At 36.0% G+C, this 22,140-nt stretch overlaps 1 protein-coding gene across 1 annotated transcript; it reads right to left on the bottom strand.

Moving 5' to 3' along the window:
- Positions 1–495: 495 nt before the first annotated feature.
- Positions 496–13,259, bottom strand: LOC132096981 (nicotinamide/nicotinic acid mononucleotide adenylyltransferase 3-like). Its single transcript, XM_059502659.1, has 3 exons — positions 13,121–13,259; positions 8,310–8,484; positions 496–1,317 (listed from the first exon to the last, which is right to left on the bottom strand). Exons 1-3 carry the CDS (start codon positions 13,227–13,229, stop codon positions 996–998), a joined length of 606 nt encoding a protein of 201 aa, XP_059358642.1. The 5' UTR covers positions 13,230–13,259; the 3' UTR covers positions 496–995.
- Between the last annotated feature and the right edge of the window lie 8,881 nt (positions 13,260–22,140).

Below are 22,140 nucleotides of genomic sequence, written 5' to 3'. Positions count from 1 at the left end.
TCAATAACAAAAATAATCTTACACATAATGCTTATTTCTTTAATATAATGTAGAAATAAAAAAACAATTTCAATTGTCTTCTTAGATTAATTCACATAAAATACATAATTTTGAAGTCTATTTGTTCTTCAAATAAAATAAAAGTAGGTTTGTGCTTGATTTAAAATCAAGTTGCATTGTCACTCCTTTCATCTGTCAGTCAAAAGTGTCTGTTGCTTTGAATTGGCACACACAGCCCTTTGTGCAAAGCAGCGGCCATCTAGAAGAGTGGGACTAGTTGTGTTGAATTAATTCGTCTGGCTTTTCTTTCAAGACAGCATGAATAAAGGCCTTCTTTAAAGCCCAAACTCCACACACAAAGACTGTCAGCAGGAGGGCTTCAACTCTTCAAAAAACACCCTTATAGCAACTAGCCGGGTTGAGCCAAAACTCACAGTCAGTGGTACAAGGAAAAAAAAAACGATTCGTATAGTCACTGCCTCAAATGTCCTAAGCTACATTCTTCTATTTTATTTTGTCTGAAACTCACCCCCCCCCCCCCACTGACAAAGCTTAATGAAACATCTTTAGTGATCTGACAACATGAATGACGCTTTCTGTGCAAATGGAAATGGAAATGGAAGAAACAATGTTTACTATCCAAAGTGTAAAGGCTCTGTTATTTATCTTCCTTGTGACATTCAGGAAAAGTCAACAAATCCCAGGCCTGCCGAACATAGACCTACAGCTCTGCAGTGATCTGGCAAATCTAACTCCTGCAGAGACAGGATAAATTCCTAAATCCCTCTCCACACATTACACTAGGAAAACATGGTCATGGATAACGTTCATTTCACACAAGAAAAAATATGCAACTCCACTACAACTGCTTTCGCATCTTCTATATGAAAAGTGATTCTTTTGATACATATTTTGCTACTACTTATGACTAAGACCACTGGGGGCTATTTCTTATGCATCAGTCTTGTATTGTATGCTTGACAAGAGGTCATAGTTTAACGTCTTTGTTCGGTCTTGTGCTCTCTTATGTAATCAATAACTGAGTCTGGTAAGAGATATTTTACACTCTGGCCTCTCCATAGGGCTCGTCGGACCTCTGTAGCACTGATCTCATTGTGGACCCACTCCCGAACCAGACAGATGCTCCGCCAGTGCCTGGACAATAAGTCGGACTCATGTATAGCCCGGTCTGGCTGCAGGCTACCTCGGCTCACACAGACCAGTTCAAAGCGACCCACCAGACCAGGCACCTTAAACGTGTCCATGAAATCTGCTCCACAAAGCAGCTTCAGCTGAGGAACCACTGTAGGGGAGCAAAGCGATCACATTAATGATTGTATGGTATTCATTCAAGATGTAAATGAGTTTGTTTCTTTATCAGCACCGATTTGGAGACATTTACCATTATGTCACTTGCTCACCAATGGATCCTCTATAGTGAATGGGTGCCGTCACAATGAGAGTTCAAAGAGCTGATAAAAACAGCACTAAAATCCACAGGACTTTCTGTCCATAATCCATAATAACACTTCCTCCGGTGAAACCAAAAATATTTGTTTAGAACTGTTTTCACTTGTAAACTATGTTTGATCTGTGCATATTTCTCCCCTGATACAGACAAGCTAACTTTTTCATTAGATGAAGCAATATTATAAATAGAGGACTCATATTTTAGCAGAATGCAATGTTTTTTAGTTAAAATTGTCTTGGAGGATTTGTGTATTATAAACAAGTAGCTTTTACTTCACAAGGTGTTGATAGACTTGAGTCGTGTGGATTACTTTTGGATTATTGTGATGTTTTTATCAGCTGTTTGGACTCTTATTCTGATGGACCCTATTCACTCCAAAGGATCCATTGGTGAGCAACTGAAATTTTACCTTTTTTCAAATCTCTTCCAAAGAAGAAACAAACTTCTACATCTTGGATGGCCCGAGGGTGAGTACATTTTTATTTCTAAGTGAACTATTCTTTTAAAGGTGATGTTAGTAATGTTAGCTATTTTGGAACTATTCAATTGTTGTAATTAAAGATGGAGCAAGAGAGCAGCAGCATGTCATCAAATGTCATCAAATACTGTCAAAGTTGTCCGAATTAACGGCACAAAATTGACAACAGCTTATGAAGCTGAATATGGTGCTTAACATGAATGATGGCGGCCGTGTAAAGAACCTAGAGCTGTCACAGACACTGATATTATAATTTAGAAGACTGAAATCAGTGAAACCTAATAGAGATTATGAAATAGTGCCAATCCATACAAAATAGCTTACAGCACCTTTTAAGTGTGTCTATAATAAAACCAGGTGCTTCTGAACAACATTGTGATTTGTCATCATTTATTTGTCCTCTTGTCAAAAGTATTATTATTTTTTCATCCATGAAGCACAAAAGGAGAAATTTTACAGGATGCCCACATTGTTGTTATTGTTAATTAAAACTATTAAAACTACTTTTTGGTATTTTGAAAGTAAAGCTAAAATAAAATAAAACAGAATAGGAGTATTGGTAACACTTTAGAATAGGTAACACTTGTTAACTATTAACTACAACATTTCTCTCAATAAATTCGTAATTAATAGTTAGTAAGGTAGTTGTTAGGTTTAGGTATTGGGTAGGATTAGGAATATAGAATAAGGTCAACTAGAATAAGGTATTAATATGTTCTTAATTAGCACTAATACATTGCTAATATTCTAGTAATATGCATGCTAATAAGCAACTAATAAGTGTTACCTATTCTAAAGTGTTACCGGAATATTATTTGAAAAACTTAAACAGCAATGAATAAGTTTATGTTAAGTTTAACTATAAAACTACAACAGCTAAAACTAAATAAAGCTATAAAGAATAAAAATACAAAAGCAAGAAAAAAAATATTACAATTACTTAATTACTAAACTAAACTTAAAATTAAAACTGAAAATGTAAAAATAAAATTCTAAATATTAATAAATACTACAATACAGATTGTATCAGAGGAGCTTCTGTCACACCCTTGGGGACCGTTTCAGAAACTAGGATAAGTGAAAACTGAGTATGCTAACCCTGATATGAGGGAAACTCTGGGTTTTCTGTTTTCAGAATGGGTGGTTTGTCAAACCCAGAAAAGCAGGGTAAGTCAAGCCCGTTTCTGAAAGAGAGGTAATTTATACTCAGAGTCAGTTACCATGGTAACTTACTCTGTGAACCTTACCTGGTTGGGAGCAGGTTTTCTTTAGTTTATTTCGGCCTCCTCCCCCTTTTAAAAGTGTAAGCGATGTTTAAACGCCTCATTCACTCATTTACTCTGCAAAAAAGCTTTTCTTACTGAGTATTTTTGTTTTATTTCAAGATCATATATCTAAAAATATTTACGTTAAGATGCAATTTCTATAGATGAAAATTACAGTGTATAAGGTATTTAGTCTTGTTTCCTGGGGAAACGAGTATAAGACTCATCTCGATTTAAGAATATTTTGATTGGAAACAAGAATACAAAAATTTTAATTAAGATAATAATAATAAAAATTTTAATTAAGAAGCATTTTTTTGCAGTGCAGGTATTCATTCATTGCGCATATTTTCATCATGCAGAAACAATCATTCAAAATATAAGTCATTACTGTTGCCATGGTGAATCATAATAATCATAATTTCATAATCATAATTTTGGAGCTCCATTGATCATGACATCTCATTGTCATTGTGCACATGCTAAACTCAGTCAACAAACTCAAGAGTCGACAGAACTAACAGAATTTAGCTGTTCTGAAAACGAAAACTCAGAGTTTCCCATTTAGGGTAAATCAACTCAGAGTTCAAGTTTAAACCCAGAGTTGGCTGAACCTCCTTATTGTAATGGGGCTCTGGACTGTTTGTTGTGTTTTCTTTTCCCATATGCTCTGTGGATATGCAATACTGGAAACTGCACAGTGGAAATTATAGTGAACACAGATTCGGTGCCTGTTAACAGATTTGCATATTACTTTTATTGTATCAGTTGCAAATACAAACCAAAAAACAATGCTATCAATGAATTTCCCCATCTTTCAATATGTTGTGGTGGCTCATAGACAAAATGTTTGACACTCCTTCAACCCTTGCATCTCAAATCTCAATTTTTCTTTCCTTAACGCCTCATTAGAAATCATTTCATGGCTAGCAATATAAGGGCTCAACCTCTGCAGTGTTATTTACAGGATATGAAAGAATCAATAGTATGCTTTTAACTCTAATTCTCTTGCTATAACATGTGTCTGAGAGCTGGCTTTTGTTTGAGCAGGCGTGAATTGCAGGGGGCAGGAAATGAACCTCGATCGGCCCACCAAAGCTCTTTATTTCTACTTTTTGTGACTAAAAATAGATCTAAAGAAATGTATGTGCACACTGCATGGGCATGGGGAAATACCACCCCCTTCATACTTATTCTAATAACGAATACATTCATGAAAAACACAGTAAAGAAAAGCATTATGCACATTCCAATATAAACACTAATATTTCTAGACAATCATAAATGGCTTAATTCAGTAAGCGCCAGATTTCTTTCAATTGGCTATAATGGGGTTTGCATGAAAGCAATTTAATCAAAAATAATCCCTGAGATAATTCAACATGAAATCTAAAATTAAAAGGATCAAATTAATCTTTCTGTAAAAATGTCAATGATTTTAAACATCTTTTAGGTTAATTTTGACTGATATGTATATTTATCATTGTAACAGAAGGATGAATACAAGTTTCTTTATGTAATCTTCAGTCCAGGCCATAACTGTTTGTTGGTAAAAAGACAAAAAGTTGTAAAAGTTAAATTTTAGTTCACACTGTTCACATATACTGAACATGAATTCCACAGCATCGCTTCAGTTTTTAACATAAAAAGTGCAAGGTAAGATTTAATTAGCTGAACATGAAATATTTGACATATTGAAATATAGGCTGAATCATTTGTGTGATTTGTGTAATTTAAAATTTAATGTGATGAGACAAGAAATGCTTTTCCTTTAGTGTTGTTGACATATTAGTCATACCAAATAGAGCGAAATTGTCCATATTTTTAAATAAAAAATATTATTTGCAAAGTTTTATAAAATGAATATTTCATACTCTTTACTCACTCATACATATTTCCTTGAATTTATTTAAATCCTTTAATTATGTAATTCCTTGAAATAAAAATACAATTTCTATTTGAAAGGGTTAAAAAAAAAAAAAAATTGGACCCACCCCCAGTGTTCAAAACATGATTATTGCCTTGCTTCAGTCCACAGCCAAACAAAAGAAATTACACATGAAAGAATAGCAATAGAACAAAGGGGAACAGGCATTGAATAAGGGAGTTCTCTTAAAGGTTTTGAGATAACAGGGTATTTGTGTGCATGTGTTCTGTCATTCTTGGCACTTGTCTTGTTATAAAGTTGTCCTGGCTATTAATCTCAGCTTCATTAACAGTCCGAGCACGCTTGTCTTACGCTCAGTCATCCTATGGAGGGTATTAGGCTTCATTAGCATGCTCCTCTACAGCAACCCCAAATAAAAGCATTGTTGAAAAGAGGCCTAACAGCGCTTGTGCTGGCCAGAGAAAAGACAACAGCCTGTTTTAAATGCATCAGACTTATCTAAAGTGATTAGCAAAAACAGAAAAGGCTTTGTTGGGCCAGAGATAAGGTTTAGAGGAAACCGAACTGTGATGAGAGGTTCTTGTGCCAATTTATAAAGATTGAGAGGAGGCTTACCAGAGACTGCGGGCAGGTCCTTGCTGCTGTGGTACTGTGCAGCTATGCGGTCGTAGTGGTACCTGTGTTAAGTGAGTCAGGGAAAAACAAACAGCAGATAAGCAATGGTGAGCAAGAATGGCCATACTGTGTAGATAATCATCTTATGAATGTAGGAGAAGCTTTACATTCACACTAAATTACATGAGCCTCTACAGTAGATGTGTATCTCAACTTCTCCAGTCTCTCACAAGAGGCTATTGCCCCGTTTCCACCGCAGGAACTTTACCCAGGAACTAGGGACTTTGGCCTGGTACTCGGTGTGTTTCCACCGCAGGAACCAGGAACTAAATAAAGTTCCGGGTAAAAAAAAATGCCCCTCAGAAAGTCCCTGCTGGCGAGGTGGTACTTTTTCAAAGTTCCTGAAGTTTCGGGGGCGGGACTTGAACATCCTGATTGGTTGAGTTCACGCAGCATTGATTGAGTTCAACCACCATTTATTCGGATCAACATTTTCAAAATATTACTGTTATTGTGTCATGAAATGTCATGAAATGTAATTTTAAAAATATTTCAGGCGAGAATGTAGTTGTTTAAAACTCAAATCTGTGGTTTATTTATAAAGACAGCACCTATTTAAAAATGTGAGCTCACGCAAACAGCGAGAGCTCAGTGTTCATCTATCTGCTGTTTGCAGATTTTACTGGATTTGCGTCGTTGCAGACATCACACTCCCGAGTCGAATGCACAAAGTCCGCACTACCGAGAATGCACGTCCTTTGTATTGAGAAACGCGCGCAGACCTACGTCACCAGTCTATTTGCCTAATCTTCCCGGTACTTTACACCACGGTGGAAACGCAGAAAGCAACAGGTCTGGGGGGAAAAAAGTTCCTGGGAAAAAAAGTTCCTAGTACAAATGTTCCGGGTAATTTCGGTGGAAACGCGGCATATTATAAGCTTTGTTGATGCTTAAATGCAGATAGGAGTGTGCAACTTTTATAAAGAGAATAATTGTTGAGTTAACAGCACTTGTGTAGATATATATTGCACAATGGAAATTGGAATTAACCAATAACAGAACCATAATAGCAGAATCAGGGATGTGCACCATTCAGAATTTGAATTGGATTTGAATTGAAGTAGCTAAAAAAGACAAAGAATTGTTTTTGAATTGTAAAGTAATTTTAACAAGAAATGCAAAGTTCCTCAAGACAAACTTTTGAATGTTGACTTCAATAGGCCTTGTTAACAAAAGTCCTGATTTCTTGAATGTTTATAGGCCTGATAGAAATAATAGAATATATAGAATGGTAAAACCATACATAGATAGATAGATAGATAGATAGATAGATAGATAGATAGATAGATAGATAGATAGATAGATAGATAGATAGATAGATAGATAGATAGATAGATAGACAGAAGGCACATAACTAATAAATGCACATTGTCGCAACCTATGCTGAATAGATTTTGTAACAAAGCCTGCATGTATGAAGCATAGCACTACTGTATAACCTTTAAAAATAGCAAAAACTCAACCTGGTAATTCATCACAAGGGTCAACTGCGAGGGCATATAATCAATTGTGTGATTTCGTCCAATTCTGCCAGGAAGTAAATTACGAACCTAGAAAGACAAAGCCCTGGCATGGGCCCCTGGCGCAAGAGCAGCCATCCTCCTCTCTGGCATAATTAGACACCTAAGGGCATAGCTAGCAGTTGGTATAAAACAAAATTTGAGTGCTCTGAGGGGTCCTTTAACAGTCTCTTGTTACTTTACTATGTCTTGAGGGATTCAAAAGGAGGAACGGCACGTCACGACGAAGAGAGGGGACAAGAATCTGGCACGTTTGCAAAACGAAAACCTTGATGGATGGATAGTAGGGTGGCTGTTTGATATCTCATACACGGGGAATTTAAGGATTCAACTCCTATAAAGTTTTGGCTTTAGTTCAGCTCTGATATTTTGAAGATGACAGTGAGTTTGTGAAGTCCTTTATAGAGGGTAATGCAAGGTGAATTCATATATAAAGGCAACATATAAAATATAATTGCATCTTGAAATATTTCTACAGTAGAGATTGAATATCTATATTCCATGTCTATATACCTTTGCCAATGTGTGCCATTATTTTTGCATATACAGTATTGCATTATATAAATTAGACTTTTGGGTATTCATATGTGAGATGTAACACTCTAATGTGAACCATCAGTTCATTTAGGAGAAGGATAAGCCTACTTCAGACGTAACTGTATGCTGTATCATAAACTGTCATTCATAATAATAACGACAGTATGTTTAAAATTTGAACAGTGCTTTTGAAGTAAAGAAAAAAAGCCACTTTCCTATCATCAAAGATGACTCTATCGCTGCACTTCTGAGCAGTTTCTGGGATAATGGAGGTGGAATCAGCATTTAGCACCCCATCTGTCAAAACCGGTTAATGTTTCCTTTACAGCCAGTGTCCCAATTGTGTTAAAAGACTCAGGAAAGTTACTTGCCTTGTCAAAGTTTTGATTAAATAAATGATTTGTGTTAGTCATGGTTAAGAAGCCAATGTAGGACACTTTTGTAAAATTGTTCTTTATATTAACCTCATGGTCACTACACAGTCTCTCTCCAGTCCTCCTGCTGGCTCTCCCAGTCGTCTATAGAAACCCAGTCAGAGCTCTGCAGGGCAAGTCTTGACATAGCCAGTCTGTGTTTCGAAGCAACAAGACCCTGTTTACCATAGTCATCACCGACAGGAGATACAATCCCACCCGCCACACGATACAGACCTACGAGATGGAGAGAGACAACATATCCCAAAAAGATTAGATGTACTTTACTTTATTTAAAGGTCCAATTCTCGCTATTAACAAAGCATTAACTATGACTTTTGGCTCAATAAACTCCTAATTTGCTGCTTATTAACAGTTAGTGAGATCAAGTTTAGGTATTGGGTAGGATTAGGGATGTAAAATATGGTCATTGATTAAATGCTTTATTAGTACTAACAAACAGCTAATATGTTAATAACAGGCATGCTAATAAGCAAGTAACTAATAGTAATAATTGATCCCTATACTAAAGTGTTAACCAAATATAAAGCATTTCAAGCTCCTGTAGCTCAAATATTATACCAATGCTAACAAAATGTGTTCAATACCCAGAAAAAGCATGAACTGATCAAATTTCCCATAAATTAAAATTTGCAGAAAATTGACCCTCAGGTCCAGGGGCAGATCTAGAAAAATATTGATGGGGTGGCGAGAAGGGGGAAGGAATTTTTGAGGGGTGGCAACATATGGCAGACATATATATACTGAAATTTAGTCACAGTTTTCACAGTTTGATGATAAATAGTATATGTACACACTACAAAAGGGCACAGGCTGCCATTTACAAACTTAATCTCGTGCAATCAATGTCTTGCATTTGAAACCGTTCATATAAGGAATAAGTGACCATGCAATGTGATCTCACTTAGATATGGGGCATTATCACAGGAAAGGCATTAAGGTTAAGACACAGGTGATGAGTGGCAGATGTGTGAGAGGGGAAGCAAACTTTTTTTTGACTGTGACTGTATATACAAAATAAGAAACATAAAAAAACTCCTTCATATTCAGCAGGATTTACACCATTTACACCAGTGTCACATTTGAAACTGTTTCTCACTAATGCATACAGTATGCATCGACATGTAATTGAGAGCATTCTGAAAGATTAAGTGTTATCAACATGTCAATTTATTATAAGAAACACAAGACTTTAACAGCCAATGACATATTTACAGATGGGGAGACTCAACTGATTTTCTACTGTTTAGTGTTAATCACCATCTAACTCAACCAGTCAAGATCTACATTTAGCATGATGTTATATGAATATGGTCTCTGAAGCATAGGTTTTATTAGCTGACAATAATAATTAATAAATAAACATTATAGGCACAAATACAAATGTACTTTTAGAAATTGTTTTTGAAAAATATGGTTATTGTTTTTGTGAGTTTAAATTAAAACATCTATGAAAACTTGTGTGATATTCCTTTAAAAGAGCATTTTAGTAGATCTTTTTTAAGTATATTTTACTGTGCAATTTCTTACATAATTTCTTTGAGTTAGACCAAACTTTTATTTTGGCGGGTTGTAGACATTTGTGGTGGTGGGTTGTAGACAGAGTTTCTGTGTTTTTTAATATACTTTTATTATTATTAGCTAATTATAATAATAATAATTAGTAAATAATAAATAAATAAATAATAATTAGGCCTACTTGAGGTATATCATAATCTACTGTGCAATAGTACTATATTTCTGTTTAAATTTCTTGAAGTTATACCAAAATTTTATTTTGACAGGTTGTCGTAAAGACAGTGCAGTTTATGTCTGTGTACGATACGAATGAATGACGATAGTTTTATCAAATGAAATGGTGAAATCCTCTCATAGCGCGCTGGTGTGCACATGTTGTAGCCTACATCATGTGTCAATATAGTGAAGCGCTGAAAACACCACGCGTGCTTCTGTGTGCACACAAAGATCCCAGAGACGTGTAGAACAATAATTGCAGTCTCTTTGACCTTTAATATTCACAGACACTGGTCCATATTGAGATTTGATTAAAGGAGCCGTATGTAGGATTGTGACCAAAACTGGTACTGCAATCACTATAAAAATACTGTAGAGCGGTGTATCCCCTCCACCTTTTTTGTCATAAGTAGGCTAACAAATAACCAAAACATTTGCCACAGCAATTATAACGCGGGACAAATTCAATATCACCAATGGCTATCACAGGGTTGTTTTCAGTTCCATCAGAAAATATTGTTAGAGTAACTAAACTACATTAGCAATGGTCATACAGGTCAACTTGCAGCATGTGTAACTTAGTCCACGATATACGTGAAGAACAAATGACGAATCATTTTTACTGAGGTAACATTAGGCTACTGTCTCAATTACGTTTCAAATTGCCATAATGGGCGTGCTAATGTTGTTTTCCTCCGCGTCTCAGCATAATGACAGAGAAACGGGCTCCTATAATGCATTGCTAATGTTAGCATATGTCCATGTGAGCTAACGTTATGTTACTTTGCACAAACATGCATAACTTTGTTCAACTGTCATGAATATATGAAATGTCCATTGACATCAAGTACAAGTTAGCCAAGCATAGATGAATCTTACCTGTCCAGGAGAAAATTAGCAACGTTGGCAAATTCTTCTCCGTTTTCAGCCGTCTCCATCTTTCAAAAGCATCTCCAATACAAATTCTGGTTTTATTTCAGACTTTGTCACGACGAATTTCTGAATTATAATGAGTTATTTTTGATTTAGTAACATTAGACATTTTTATCCGACTGGAGTTAGGGTAGGTTACAGCAAAGCTGTATTTGAAATGAACATGATTTCTTAATGTCTAGTGACACATCAGGGCCATTTTATGATTAATTGAAATAGATTTCTTACATACAGCTCCTTTAAATGTACAGCCGTACTTTTTATTTATTCATTCAAAAACGTCCGTCGCTTTGCGCGCACACATAAAGTTTTCCAAACAAATGTAAAATATAGTCTATTGCCGATCTGTCGTCTTCTCGTGCTGGCTGCATTGACTGCAGCAGTCTGACATTGGAGATTCGCGCTCGTAAATTTTCAAATTGGCCATACCTTTTAATTCGTTGCTGCCAACTGGGGTGGCAAGGCTTTCTTTAAGGGTGGCATTTGCCACCCCATGCCACCCCGGTAGATCCGCCCCTGCTCAGGTCATCTAAAATGTTTATTCGTTTATTCTCCATCGGATACAGGAGAAATTTATGACATTATTTGCCCACCAATAGATCCTCTGTCTGCAGTGAATGGGTGACATCATAATGAAAGTCCAAACAGCTGATTCTACAGTGAGAAAAGTTTCAGCAAATTTTCATGGTTGGGTGAACTATTCCTATAAAACACAGAGCATATGAATGAAATGTAAATGATTGCTGGATTATTAAAGAGACGTTGATTCCTTTTCTAAGTGCTGCAGCCCTGCAAAAGTTTATAAGCCACTGCACACAAATTAACACAAGCTTTGCATACACACACGGACTCTAATGAGTTGCTAAATGCTTAATGTTTTTGCCAAATAATGCTGTAATTTTGCACAGTCGAGATGAATTCACATCATACTGCAATTGTTTTTGCGGTTTCTCATTTAGCTGCACATGCAAGACATTATAAAACAGAATTCATCAATAAAATGCATTTTTAAAAGTGACATGCAACCACAAACACGTTTCCGGCCACTCTTGAGGTCATATCATATGCAAGCTATTTTGGTAACTTGTTAGGCTATATCTGCGAGCAATTTTAGAGTACTCTGTGTACTGTAAATAAACACAAGCAAAAATGTCAGCGTGCCAGCGCCATGCTGAGTTTTTCGAGAGGCGCAGTTACACCACGTCGACACTGAAAGCTAGCAGTGCAACATAACAAAATGTTCCAATTATAATCAACAAAACTTGAAATGCTTGCTTGCATTGTAGACAGCAGCAGCTACAAAGCCCTTTTTTTTGCTGATGACACTTGAACTTAAGCAAGTATATTTTCACTGAGAAAAAGAAAAGCCCCTGCATAATAAAGATATTTTTAAACCTATAAAGCAAGCTGTGTTATATTTGATACACACAATTTTAAGGCCTCTAAATTAGTAAAATGATCGAACCTTTGCTGAAAAACCTATCTACATAATCTACTACATTTATTTATTTATTGAAAACTAACATTAAAATATCAAGTCAGGCTTTTTAGGAATGCTTATTTGTTAACATTTATATTTATTCTCATAAATATAAATGTATTCTTATCATATTGGTAAAGCACCTAATTATATGTTTTGGCCCCCTCAGAGGTTTGATCCAAAAACTAAGTATTTATAACATCTTACTAAGACACATTATTGGGAGATACAGACTGACAACTGAATTTTATATGCATTTTATGTAAGTATTCTATTATGAAGTTCATCTTTCAACTTTTTGGCAAATAAATACTAGCAAATGAACCAAATTGCATATTCTTGCTGTGTTTCTTTCCACCTTAAGTAAGAACCCCAAATTCTCCAATATTATAGTATAAGGGACATAAAAGCCTGAATTATCAAATATATATAAAAAAAAAAAAAAGAAGGAAGACTAAATGTTCACTAACCTTTAGAATAAAAATAAAAACTATTATTTTATTTGTCTGTCTTTCTATCGTTAATAAAATATTTAAGCACACTTTAGACTAGAATTAAACAAACAAAAAAAAATAAACCAAAATGCAGTTACATAACAGAAATCTCTTGAAAGCGACAGGTCCAATGGGACGGTGGAAAGGAGGCCAATTTTGGCCTAATAACAGATGATGGCCAATTTCAGGTAAATGAACAGGTGGCACTAACCCGTCTGGTGCATGTGGTCTCTAGCCAGCTCGAACAGCTCCATGTGCTGGTGGGTAATGGGGTTGAAGGAGACACAGGCCAGCAAAACCAGAGGAATCCGGCCAGCCATTATAGTGTCTCACACCATAGTATACTGGATAAAACTACAATAAACACAATAAAGACATCACAAAGCAGCTAGTATTTGCAATACGAGCATTCAATTAATTGTTTTGTTATGAAATGGGAAAACTTTCTGAAAACAAATGATGTGATTAATGCAAATTCAAGACTATTATATATATATATATATATATATATATATATATATATATATATATATATATATATATATATATATATATATATATATATATATATATATATATTAATCTTGCACTGTTTTAGAGCCTGATAAACACTTAAAAAATCTTTATATACATATAATATACTCATAGATAAAGAAATAGTATAATAATTTGATGGTCAAATCAAGTTAAGCCAATGTATATACAGTCGAACTTTAGTGAAGTGCACATTTTGTTGACAAAATTACATTGTCTGAACCATACCCTACATTACAATTAATGGCAAAATGAATGTGTGGAAATGTAAACTAATATATCCTACTGACACACTACAGCAAAAGATATAAATAATTGGCTTAAAACTATTTTTTTCAATGTGAAAATACTAACATGCCTAATACTTCTGCACAGTACTGTATATATTAACATTTTATTAGTGGTATTATAAAAGAATGAGTATGCAGTTGTGACAACAATCTATAGAGTTTGTTTAAAGCAAGGTTGTCTGTAGTCAGTGTTTATATAATGTTTAATAACTTTTATATACATGTATAAATAAACCTATGTATGTTTTTGATTCAACAGCTTCCCCTGGAAATCCTCAGTGAAGTTATTTTGTCAGCGGGTGACTCTGCATATTTGACACTTTCTCTGGTTTGCAGATGGTTTAGGGATGTGGTCACTCAAGAAGTTTTCCAGAAAGCGGCACACTTTGCCTGGCTAGACAGTAAGATTTCCCCCTGTTTAATGCTCATTCTCCAATTGAACTTTGTAGTATGAGGCTGTTTAACCTTTTTATTATTATTATTATCTTTCCTGTATTTTGTCTTTACACTATAAGTTGTGGCCAACTGGAAGAATTGTCCTCCTGTCTACCAGAACGAGTTCAGACGGATGTACAGCATCAGGGAATGCTTGCAGTGCAGAGCCCTTTTCAAGTCATACCCACCAGGGTACAGGGAAGAGGTCAGCATGGTGATCTTATGGGCTTTTGTTTACACAGGATTTGGTTCCAAGGACTGTTGTTTTTTTTTTTGTTTTTTTTTGCGGCATGAAACACATTTGTGTGTTCATTGAAGGGAAATAAAGAATGAACTGAGATCAACTGGTTTTGATGTATTAATTGATGTCATTTAAAGTTAAACTTTGCAGTGTATAATGTTTTAATAAAAAAGCTATGGCAAACATGTGCATGACAACAGGTTTCAGTCATTTACATCAGTCTATCATTCTTTAAGGTTTCTCATATTTTAGGGTAACATCATTTGCTATGCATTGCTCATAATGAATTCTTAATTTAGTTGTGACAATTCGGTGTAATATTTAAATTACCAATGATTTTATAAAGTGTTTAAAGGGGTGATTTAATGTATTATGTTTTATATAGAAGCGGGTAACTAAATCAATTCAGGATTAATGAGGTTTTCAGTAGTGCAGTTCAGAAAACAAATAACAGAAAGTGACGAGTGTTTTTAGGCAAGTTCTTTAGAACCTGTATAGTTCCTTCCTTGCAAAAAGTAACCATGGATTTATCGTAGTAAAAATATTTGTTGGCATATTAATTACCATGTGCTGTAATTATAAAAACACCATAGTTTAACTATAGTTTTTGTAGCAGAACCATGGTAAATTTTCGTAGGGGCTAAGGGAATGTTCAGTATATTATTGGTGACGTTCAGAGACTGGTGACAATTTGTTACAAACACACACACATACATACATATATATATATATATATATATATATATATATATGTGTGTGTATATAATTTGAATATATAAATCAAGGTACTCCATGACTATCTACATAACCATACTTCGCATTATATTGCCGTGTCATTTTCAAAAACCAGCGGGTAATGCCGAGGTAGCGTCTACAGCCGTTGAGGGAGTAATTGTAAATTAGACCATTTATTTCTGTTCTGTTCGTCGTAATCCAAAACTCTTTGTATTTATACGGGATGTTGTGGAAACGCAACAATAAATACAAAAACACAACATTTATATTCGCTTGTTAATTAATATTAAAAGTTTATTCATCTGAGTGTCTACTTCCGCAATCCAATCCTGCTCACAGCGTCATAATTCTCTATACCAATAAGCTGTAAAATCGTCACTCATCTGTACACCAATAAGCTCATCTTAATCATAAACCAATAACCGCTGAGGTGGGCGGGGCGACACGTGTCGCTCCGCCCCAACGTGTCGCCCCGCCCCATCGTCCAGACTGCACTCAGGGCTACTTGACGTCAGTGGCCACTTGTGGCGAAAACAGAAGAGATCAGACCATTTAATAAGAGAACGTTGATTCCAAACTGTATTTAGTCATAATGACAGACCTCGGTGTACCTTTAACGACAAGGACTCAAAGTCAAATGATATGCACGGTCGGCCCTTTATCTGATGTAGTAAGGCTTGAGGATTGTAGCCGGTGAGGTGGCAATTAGTAGAGGGCGTGGCCAGGTAGGTAGAGGGTTTTTAAGCGGGCACCTCTAGGGAGGCCTAGAGAAGAGGTCCAATCTGTTGTGTGGAATTAGCATTTCGCCGGCCCCTCCCCCAAAACGGCCATTGTCCAATCACACATCATAGCAATCGTTACTATGTGAGGCAGTTCCGACAAACTTTGACTCCAAGCAAGATGGTGAAGCGGTGCGCCCACAGCGTTTGTAAATCGGACACTAGAATAGAGCTGTAATCGGACCTTAAAAGTTAGGCCCGACAGGACCCGAGCCTGACAGATTTCAGCCCGAGCCAGACAAGTACATTTTGACTGACAGCTTTTTAAAAGCCCGAACCCGTTTACAGCCCGACATTATTCAAATGTACGCACGCACACAGCTCTTTTGCCTTTTGTCAAGAATGAGTCATTTATACATGTTTTAACATAATTTATACATGACTAACGTAATAGACCACTTGGAAGTTTGAACAAAGAAATAAAATAAGTCCTCTGTGACATCGTAACATCTCAGAACTCTAAATAGCCCTAGGTATAGACTCATTTAGCCTATAAATAGGCCAACGCACCAATAAAAACGAGTCTTTCTTAAAAATTTTAATTAAGATAAATTAAAATGGGTATTTGGCAATAACGAAATTAATTAAGATAAAGACTCGCTATAGCAGCTGAAATTTAATAAAATAATAATGCCAACATTAGCCTATATAGGCTAGCCTATATGTCTACATTATTCATTTAAGACTCAATTAGCCTTTCGCCGAGCGCCGCCCCCCTTAGTTACTGTTGCTACTTCCGACAAACAAATGGTCAAACACGACCAGCACGACAGATTGCCATGACGGGAAGAGGTATACCCGTGCATGTCAGTGACATTTTTTGGAGTAATACCTCCGCGATATCCTCCAGATCGAGGCAAAAGGGGTTACAGTATGCCGTGGAGGGAAAAAAAGTGAAATCTGAGAAACACCATGACCTGTACCTCAAATGCAACCAGCACAGCCTTGTGTACCAGTCATGCTCTTGCACTGCCGGGAAAGTTCTCTTTCATATAGATACAGACGGTTGGTCTGGGAACACCCCCGGGAACGCCCCGTCACGTGATGTGAATTTAGCCCGTGGGGGAAAACATTGCGTTGGCGCCAATTGAAATACATGGGACAATCATGCCGAAGAGTTGTTGTGTCGTTTTCTTTACCTACAATAAACTAACAAATTATGAAATGAAGTTCTACATCCTTCCTAATAAACATACAGAACCGGAAATGATGACAAAATGGCTACAATCAATAAGTTGTGAGGATGATCAAGGGAAGTTGTGGAAATCCCAAGACTAAGCATGTGTATGTGTGCAGTCGGCATTCATCACAGGCAGGCTACGTTAACATTGTGTTCATTATTAACGCTATCAAAACTGTGTAAGGTTGTTTCAGAAAGTGGCATGTATATATAATTAGCCTTATCATTCTACCTTAAGCAAAACTATGTAACGTTAGCCTAGTGTCGAACATAAACGCGTTTACCCACTTAAAAAAGCATGTGGACAACGTAACAACTTAGTTTTGTGTCAGAACTTTTACACTTTCATTCATAAATTCACCCCGTCTGTGTTTGCTAAACGATTGAATTGCGGAATCCAGTCAAAAATAGAACTTGCTGTATAAAGCAGAACGTCACGGAATTTGGCTATTTTTGAATGAATACATCTATATTAGGGCTGTAAAATGAATCAAATATATATATGAATATTAAAGTTAAAAGAGACTAAAATTGTTCTACGCGTCTCTGGGAATGAGCGCTCAATATGTGCATTTTTGTCATTCAGATACACACGATGTTCGCAGTGCTTTCCCCCACGCCGACTCCGCCCTCGCCACGCCCCCAGCTATGACTAGATGCCGACTGTATGTATGTTATGGTCTATTATTGTCTATTGCGAGTAGCTATTTTTATTATTATCTTGGTGAGTAAAGGTTTTAAAAATTATAACTAAATACTAATTGAGTCTTAAATGTGATAATGTAGCTATATAGGCTAGCCTATATAGGCTAATGTTGGCATTATTCTTTTATTAAATTTCAGCTGCTATGGGGAAGCAAATAAGGCAGAGTCTTTATCTTAAATAATTTCGTTGTTGCCAAATACCCATCTTAATTTAGAATTTATCATAATTAATATTTTTAAGAAAGACTCGTTTTTATTGGTGCGTTGGCCTATTTATAGGCTAAATGAGTCTATACCTAGGGCTATTTAGAGTTCTGAGATGTTACGATGTCACAGAGGACTTATTTTATTTCTTCGTTCAAACTTCCAAGTGGCCTATTACGTTAGTCATGTATAAATTATGTTGAAACATGTATAAATGACTCATTCTTGACAAAAGGCAAAAGAGCTGTGTGCGTGCGTACATTTGAATAATGTCGGGCTGTAAACGGGTTCGGGCTTTTAAAAAGCTGTCAATCAAAATGTACTTGTCTTGCTCGGGCCGAAAACTGTCGGGCTTGGGTCCTGTCGGGCCTAACTTCTAAGGCCCGATTACAGCTCTATTCTAGTGTCCGAATTTACAAACGCCGTGGGCGCACCGCTTCAGTACCTTGCTTGGAGTCAAAGTTTGTCGGAAATGCCTCACATAGTAACGGTTGCTATGATGTGTGATTGGACAATGGCCGTTTTGGGGGAGGGGCCAGCGAAAGGCTAATTAGTATTTAGTTATCATTTTTAAAACCTTTACTCACCAAGATAATAATAAAAATACTGTAGCTACTCGCAATAGACAATAATAGACCATAACATATGAAAGGGAACTTTCCCGGCAGTGCAAGAGCATGACTTGCATTTGAGGTACAGGTCATGGTGTTTCTCAGATTTCGCTTTTTTTCCCTCCACAGCATTCTGTAACCCCTTTTGCCTCGATCTGGAGGATATCGTGGAGGTATTACTCCAAAAAAAGGACTGACACGCACGGGTATACCTCTTCCCGTCATGGCAATCTGTCGCGCTGGTCTTGTTTGACCATTTTTTTGTCGGAAGTAGCAACAGTAACTAAGGGGGGCGGGGCTCGGCGAAAGGCTGATTTGCGCTGTTTGGTAGCCTTCCCTGGTGTGGTGGTGTACAGACGTGGTCTGGTTGAGAAGGTAGGCCAAGCAAATATTGATTGTTTTTGTACGAAACTCGTTTCATATTTATGAAGACTTTTATTTAATTCGGGAATTGTTTTAATGCAGACGCCAAATAGTGTGGATTTGTAGGCCGCTGGTCACGCCCGTTTCCATCTTGGAAGTTAGTCCAGGATTAGTGGTGGTGTTGCAGGTAATTTGAGGGTTTTTTTGTAAGTGTCTTGGTTTTATTTTCTAACAAGATTAAAGAAATGCATTTTGTGGGTTTTTTTGTGTATTAATTTGTATTGTTAATTATGTTTTTGTATTAGGTTTAGTTGATCGCAGTTCTTCTAGAGTTTGTTTTGTTTTGATTTCCCCATCTAGCTAGTACCGATAGGTGTGCGCTGTATGCCTCCAGCGCTATGTGTATAGATGTTGTGAATCGTACTGGCTAGTGGGGTGTTTTTTTATTTTTTTCTTGTTTGAACCTCACTTCCCAGCCTCGTGTTGCCAGCCAACTCTTGTACTCTTTGTACTATATTGATGCTTTAAATCACACCAACCATTTGCATGAGACTTAAGTTTGCAGTGGAGTGGATTTCTTGGTGTTGGTCTGAGTATGTTTTATTTTTATTTAATATGATTTTGGGGTTTGTGTCATGTAACTTTACTTGGAATTGTGGTGTGTGCTAAAGTTGGGATTGTATAGGGGTCCATAAGAGGTTGGCTGGCTATTTACATCTTTCATGGGGGGGAATGAGTTTTTGCTCTACAATGTAGTTTCTTTTTTTTTGATTTGATATATATTGTTATCGATTTGTTTGCTAATAAATTTGTTAAATTTTTTGGGAACATTGTAGTTCATTTTCTTTTGGTCTCCCCTTATTTAAAGGAAGAGGCCCGTTGATAACAGGATGATGGAGGTTCTCAACAGGCACAATTATGAAGGCAAGTCGATGTTAAAAGCTCTCTATTATCCATTTGAAGTGAATTATATTCATGTGAATCTGCGATAATGGCTCTGTTGAAACAGGTAGGCTACGACAGGCTATACATAAGCTATGGATATATATATCCTAGTCCACATTCTCTTTTTTTCTTTCTTAGTTCTTCATGGATTCAGTATTACCTTTTTAACATAAATATCTAACATGTGGGAGAGAGAAAAAGCTTTTTCTAATCACCCTTCAAGGAGACTTTCTGTTGCCCTTCAAAAGGGCACTTTACACAAAAACTACCCTAATTATAGCTACTAAGGGGGAAATGGGCTGTAAAGATCCATACTCTGAGCCTTCTCTGGCTAATATGACTAATGTTGTGCCACACTAATAGAGTCATATTCTTTGTATTACATCACGCAGAGGTGAAGAGCACCGATATTATGCTCTTTTGCGCTATAGTCTTATTGCCTACATCTCTAGAAACCAGATAACATATCTGCCTTATGAACTGAATTATTGTCGGTGACAGTGTCATGAGTCTGCAGTTTTTCATCATGTTTGCTTTAGTAACCCCAGGTGCCAGGGTATATTTTTTGCCTAAATTTGTCCATTAAATCTATAAAAAAAGATGGTTCTTTAAAGGTTTTTTTTCTTTTTTTTTCATTTAGTTGCAACTTCCTGGCGCACAATCATTCAATTAGACTCTCAGTCTCAACACACTCTCTCTCTTGTAAATTATTTATAAAAAGAAAACTGGGTTTATAAACACATGATAAATACATAGAGGATTGTGAAAATATTTTACTGGAACTTGATTTTCAACTTTTCAGTTTTTATATTGTGTTTTACTTGTTTATGTATATTTATTCATGTCCAGTGTCAATCATTTTTGAATGTATTCAGTTGTTACTGTTGTTTTATTTTCTTCTACAAATTCAAATGACAATAAAAATAAACGTATGGCACAATATGGGGGACAAAACCCTAATATAGCCATCAAGATTATAAAACCATGCAATATTAATAATTGCAATTACAATATGAATATGCAAAAAAATATGTAAAAAAAATAATTTGAACAAACAAAAAATCAAAAATACGAACTATATTTTAAAAGGTATGGTTATAAACCAAATTATACTATTCTGGTATCGTTTAGCAACATTCCTTTTAAGAGTGTAACTGGCGATCAATTTTATTACTGACCAAAAAAAATGTTTTTCTTTTTTTTTTTTGGCAAGGTGATCCCAAGTAGTTTATATGCAGTAATTAAACGCAAATTACTCTAGGGTGACCCCTCTTGGGAGGCAGGTAGTAGTGCCACAGATACGGAGAACTCTCCAAGGTTCTGAAAAGATTGACTCCATGAGCAAATGATGGCTTCAGAGTCTAACCGAGGCAGTGAAAAACACATAAAGCAAAATAAAAAATTTAATATCTTTGGATGATGCATCACCTCCGTGGTGGATCCTAAAAGAGTGATTCCAGCAAAAGAGGAGTTCAGACTTCATTTGAACAGATTGCTCTCATAAGATTTTAAATAGAATTGGAATTAATTATTTAGAGCACTCCATAATAGCAAAAGACACAGCTAAGACATATTTCAGCAATGTCTGTAGACTATTACAAGACTGGAGAGAGATGTGGGTGATAAGACAAAAATTGAATAGCGTTGTATAAAACAGAAATTAACCTTTGTGTCAAATTACATGAAATGCTGATGTAAAAGTTTTAACATATATTTAGATTTTTATGCAACATTTAGTTTCCAGTCTTTGCATCTGATAAGTCAAGCAGCAAGCGACTGCACTGTGATTTTTCACTATGTAACTACCTTGTCTGCTGTGTTTGTGTTTTCCAGGTCAGTGTTGCCATAGTTAACTGTTAACTAAATTAAAATTAAATAAAAAATAGATGAAAATACAAAACCTAAAAAAAAAACGAAATGTTGCCTTGGCAATCAACTCAAAAGAAATAGAAAACCTGAACAGGTTTAAGCTGTAATCATAGCATATAAATAATACTAAAATTACCCAGTTCAAAACAGAGTGTCAGTCTGTCTAAGTGACGCAAATTGTTCAGTGATCCTTTCTGCAATTGCATACGCCAGAATGCGACAATTGATTTTCTTTGTGAGTGGATCATTGACTCAGTCAGTGAACCGATTCATTCAAAAACACTGATTCATTTAGTAACGAAATGCAGGGATGAGTCACTCGATCATTTATTCAACAGAT

This window comes from Carassius carassius, chromosome 20 (assembly GCF_963082965.1).
Source record: "Carassius carassius chromosome 20, fCarCar2.1, whole genome shotgun sequence".
NCBI classification, from domain to species: domain Eukaryota; kingdom Metazoa; phylum Chordata; class Actinopteri; order Cypriniformes; family Cyprinidae; genus Carassius; species Carassius carassius.
Note: the sequence above shows the minus strand (reverse complement) of the source record. Positions and strands in the feature narration are given on the sequence as shown.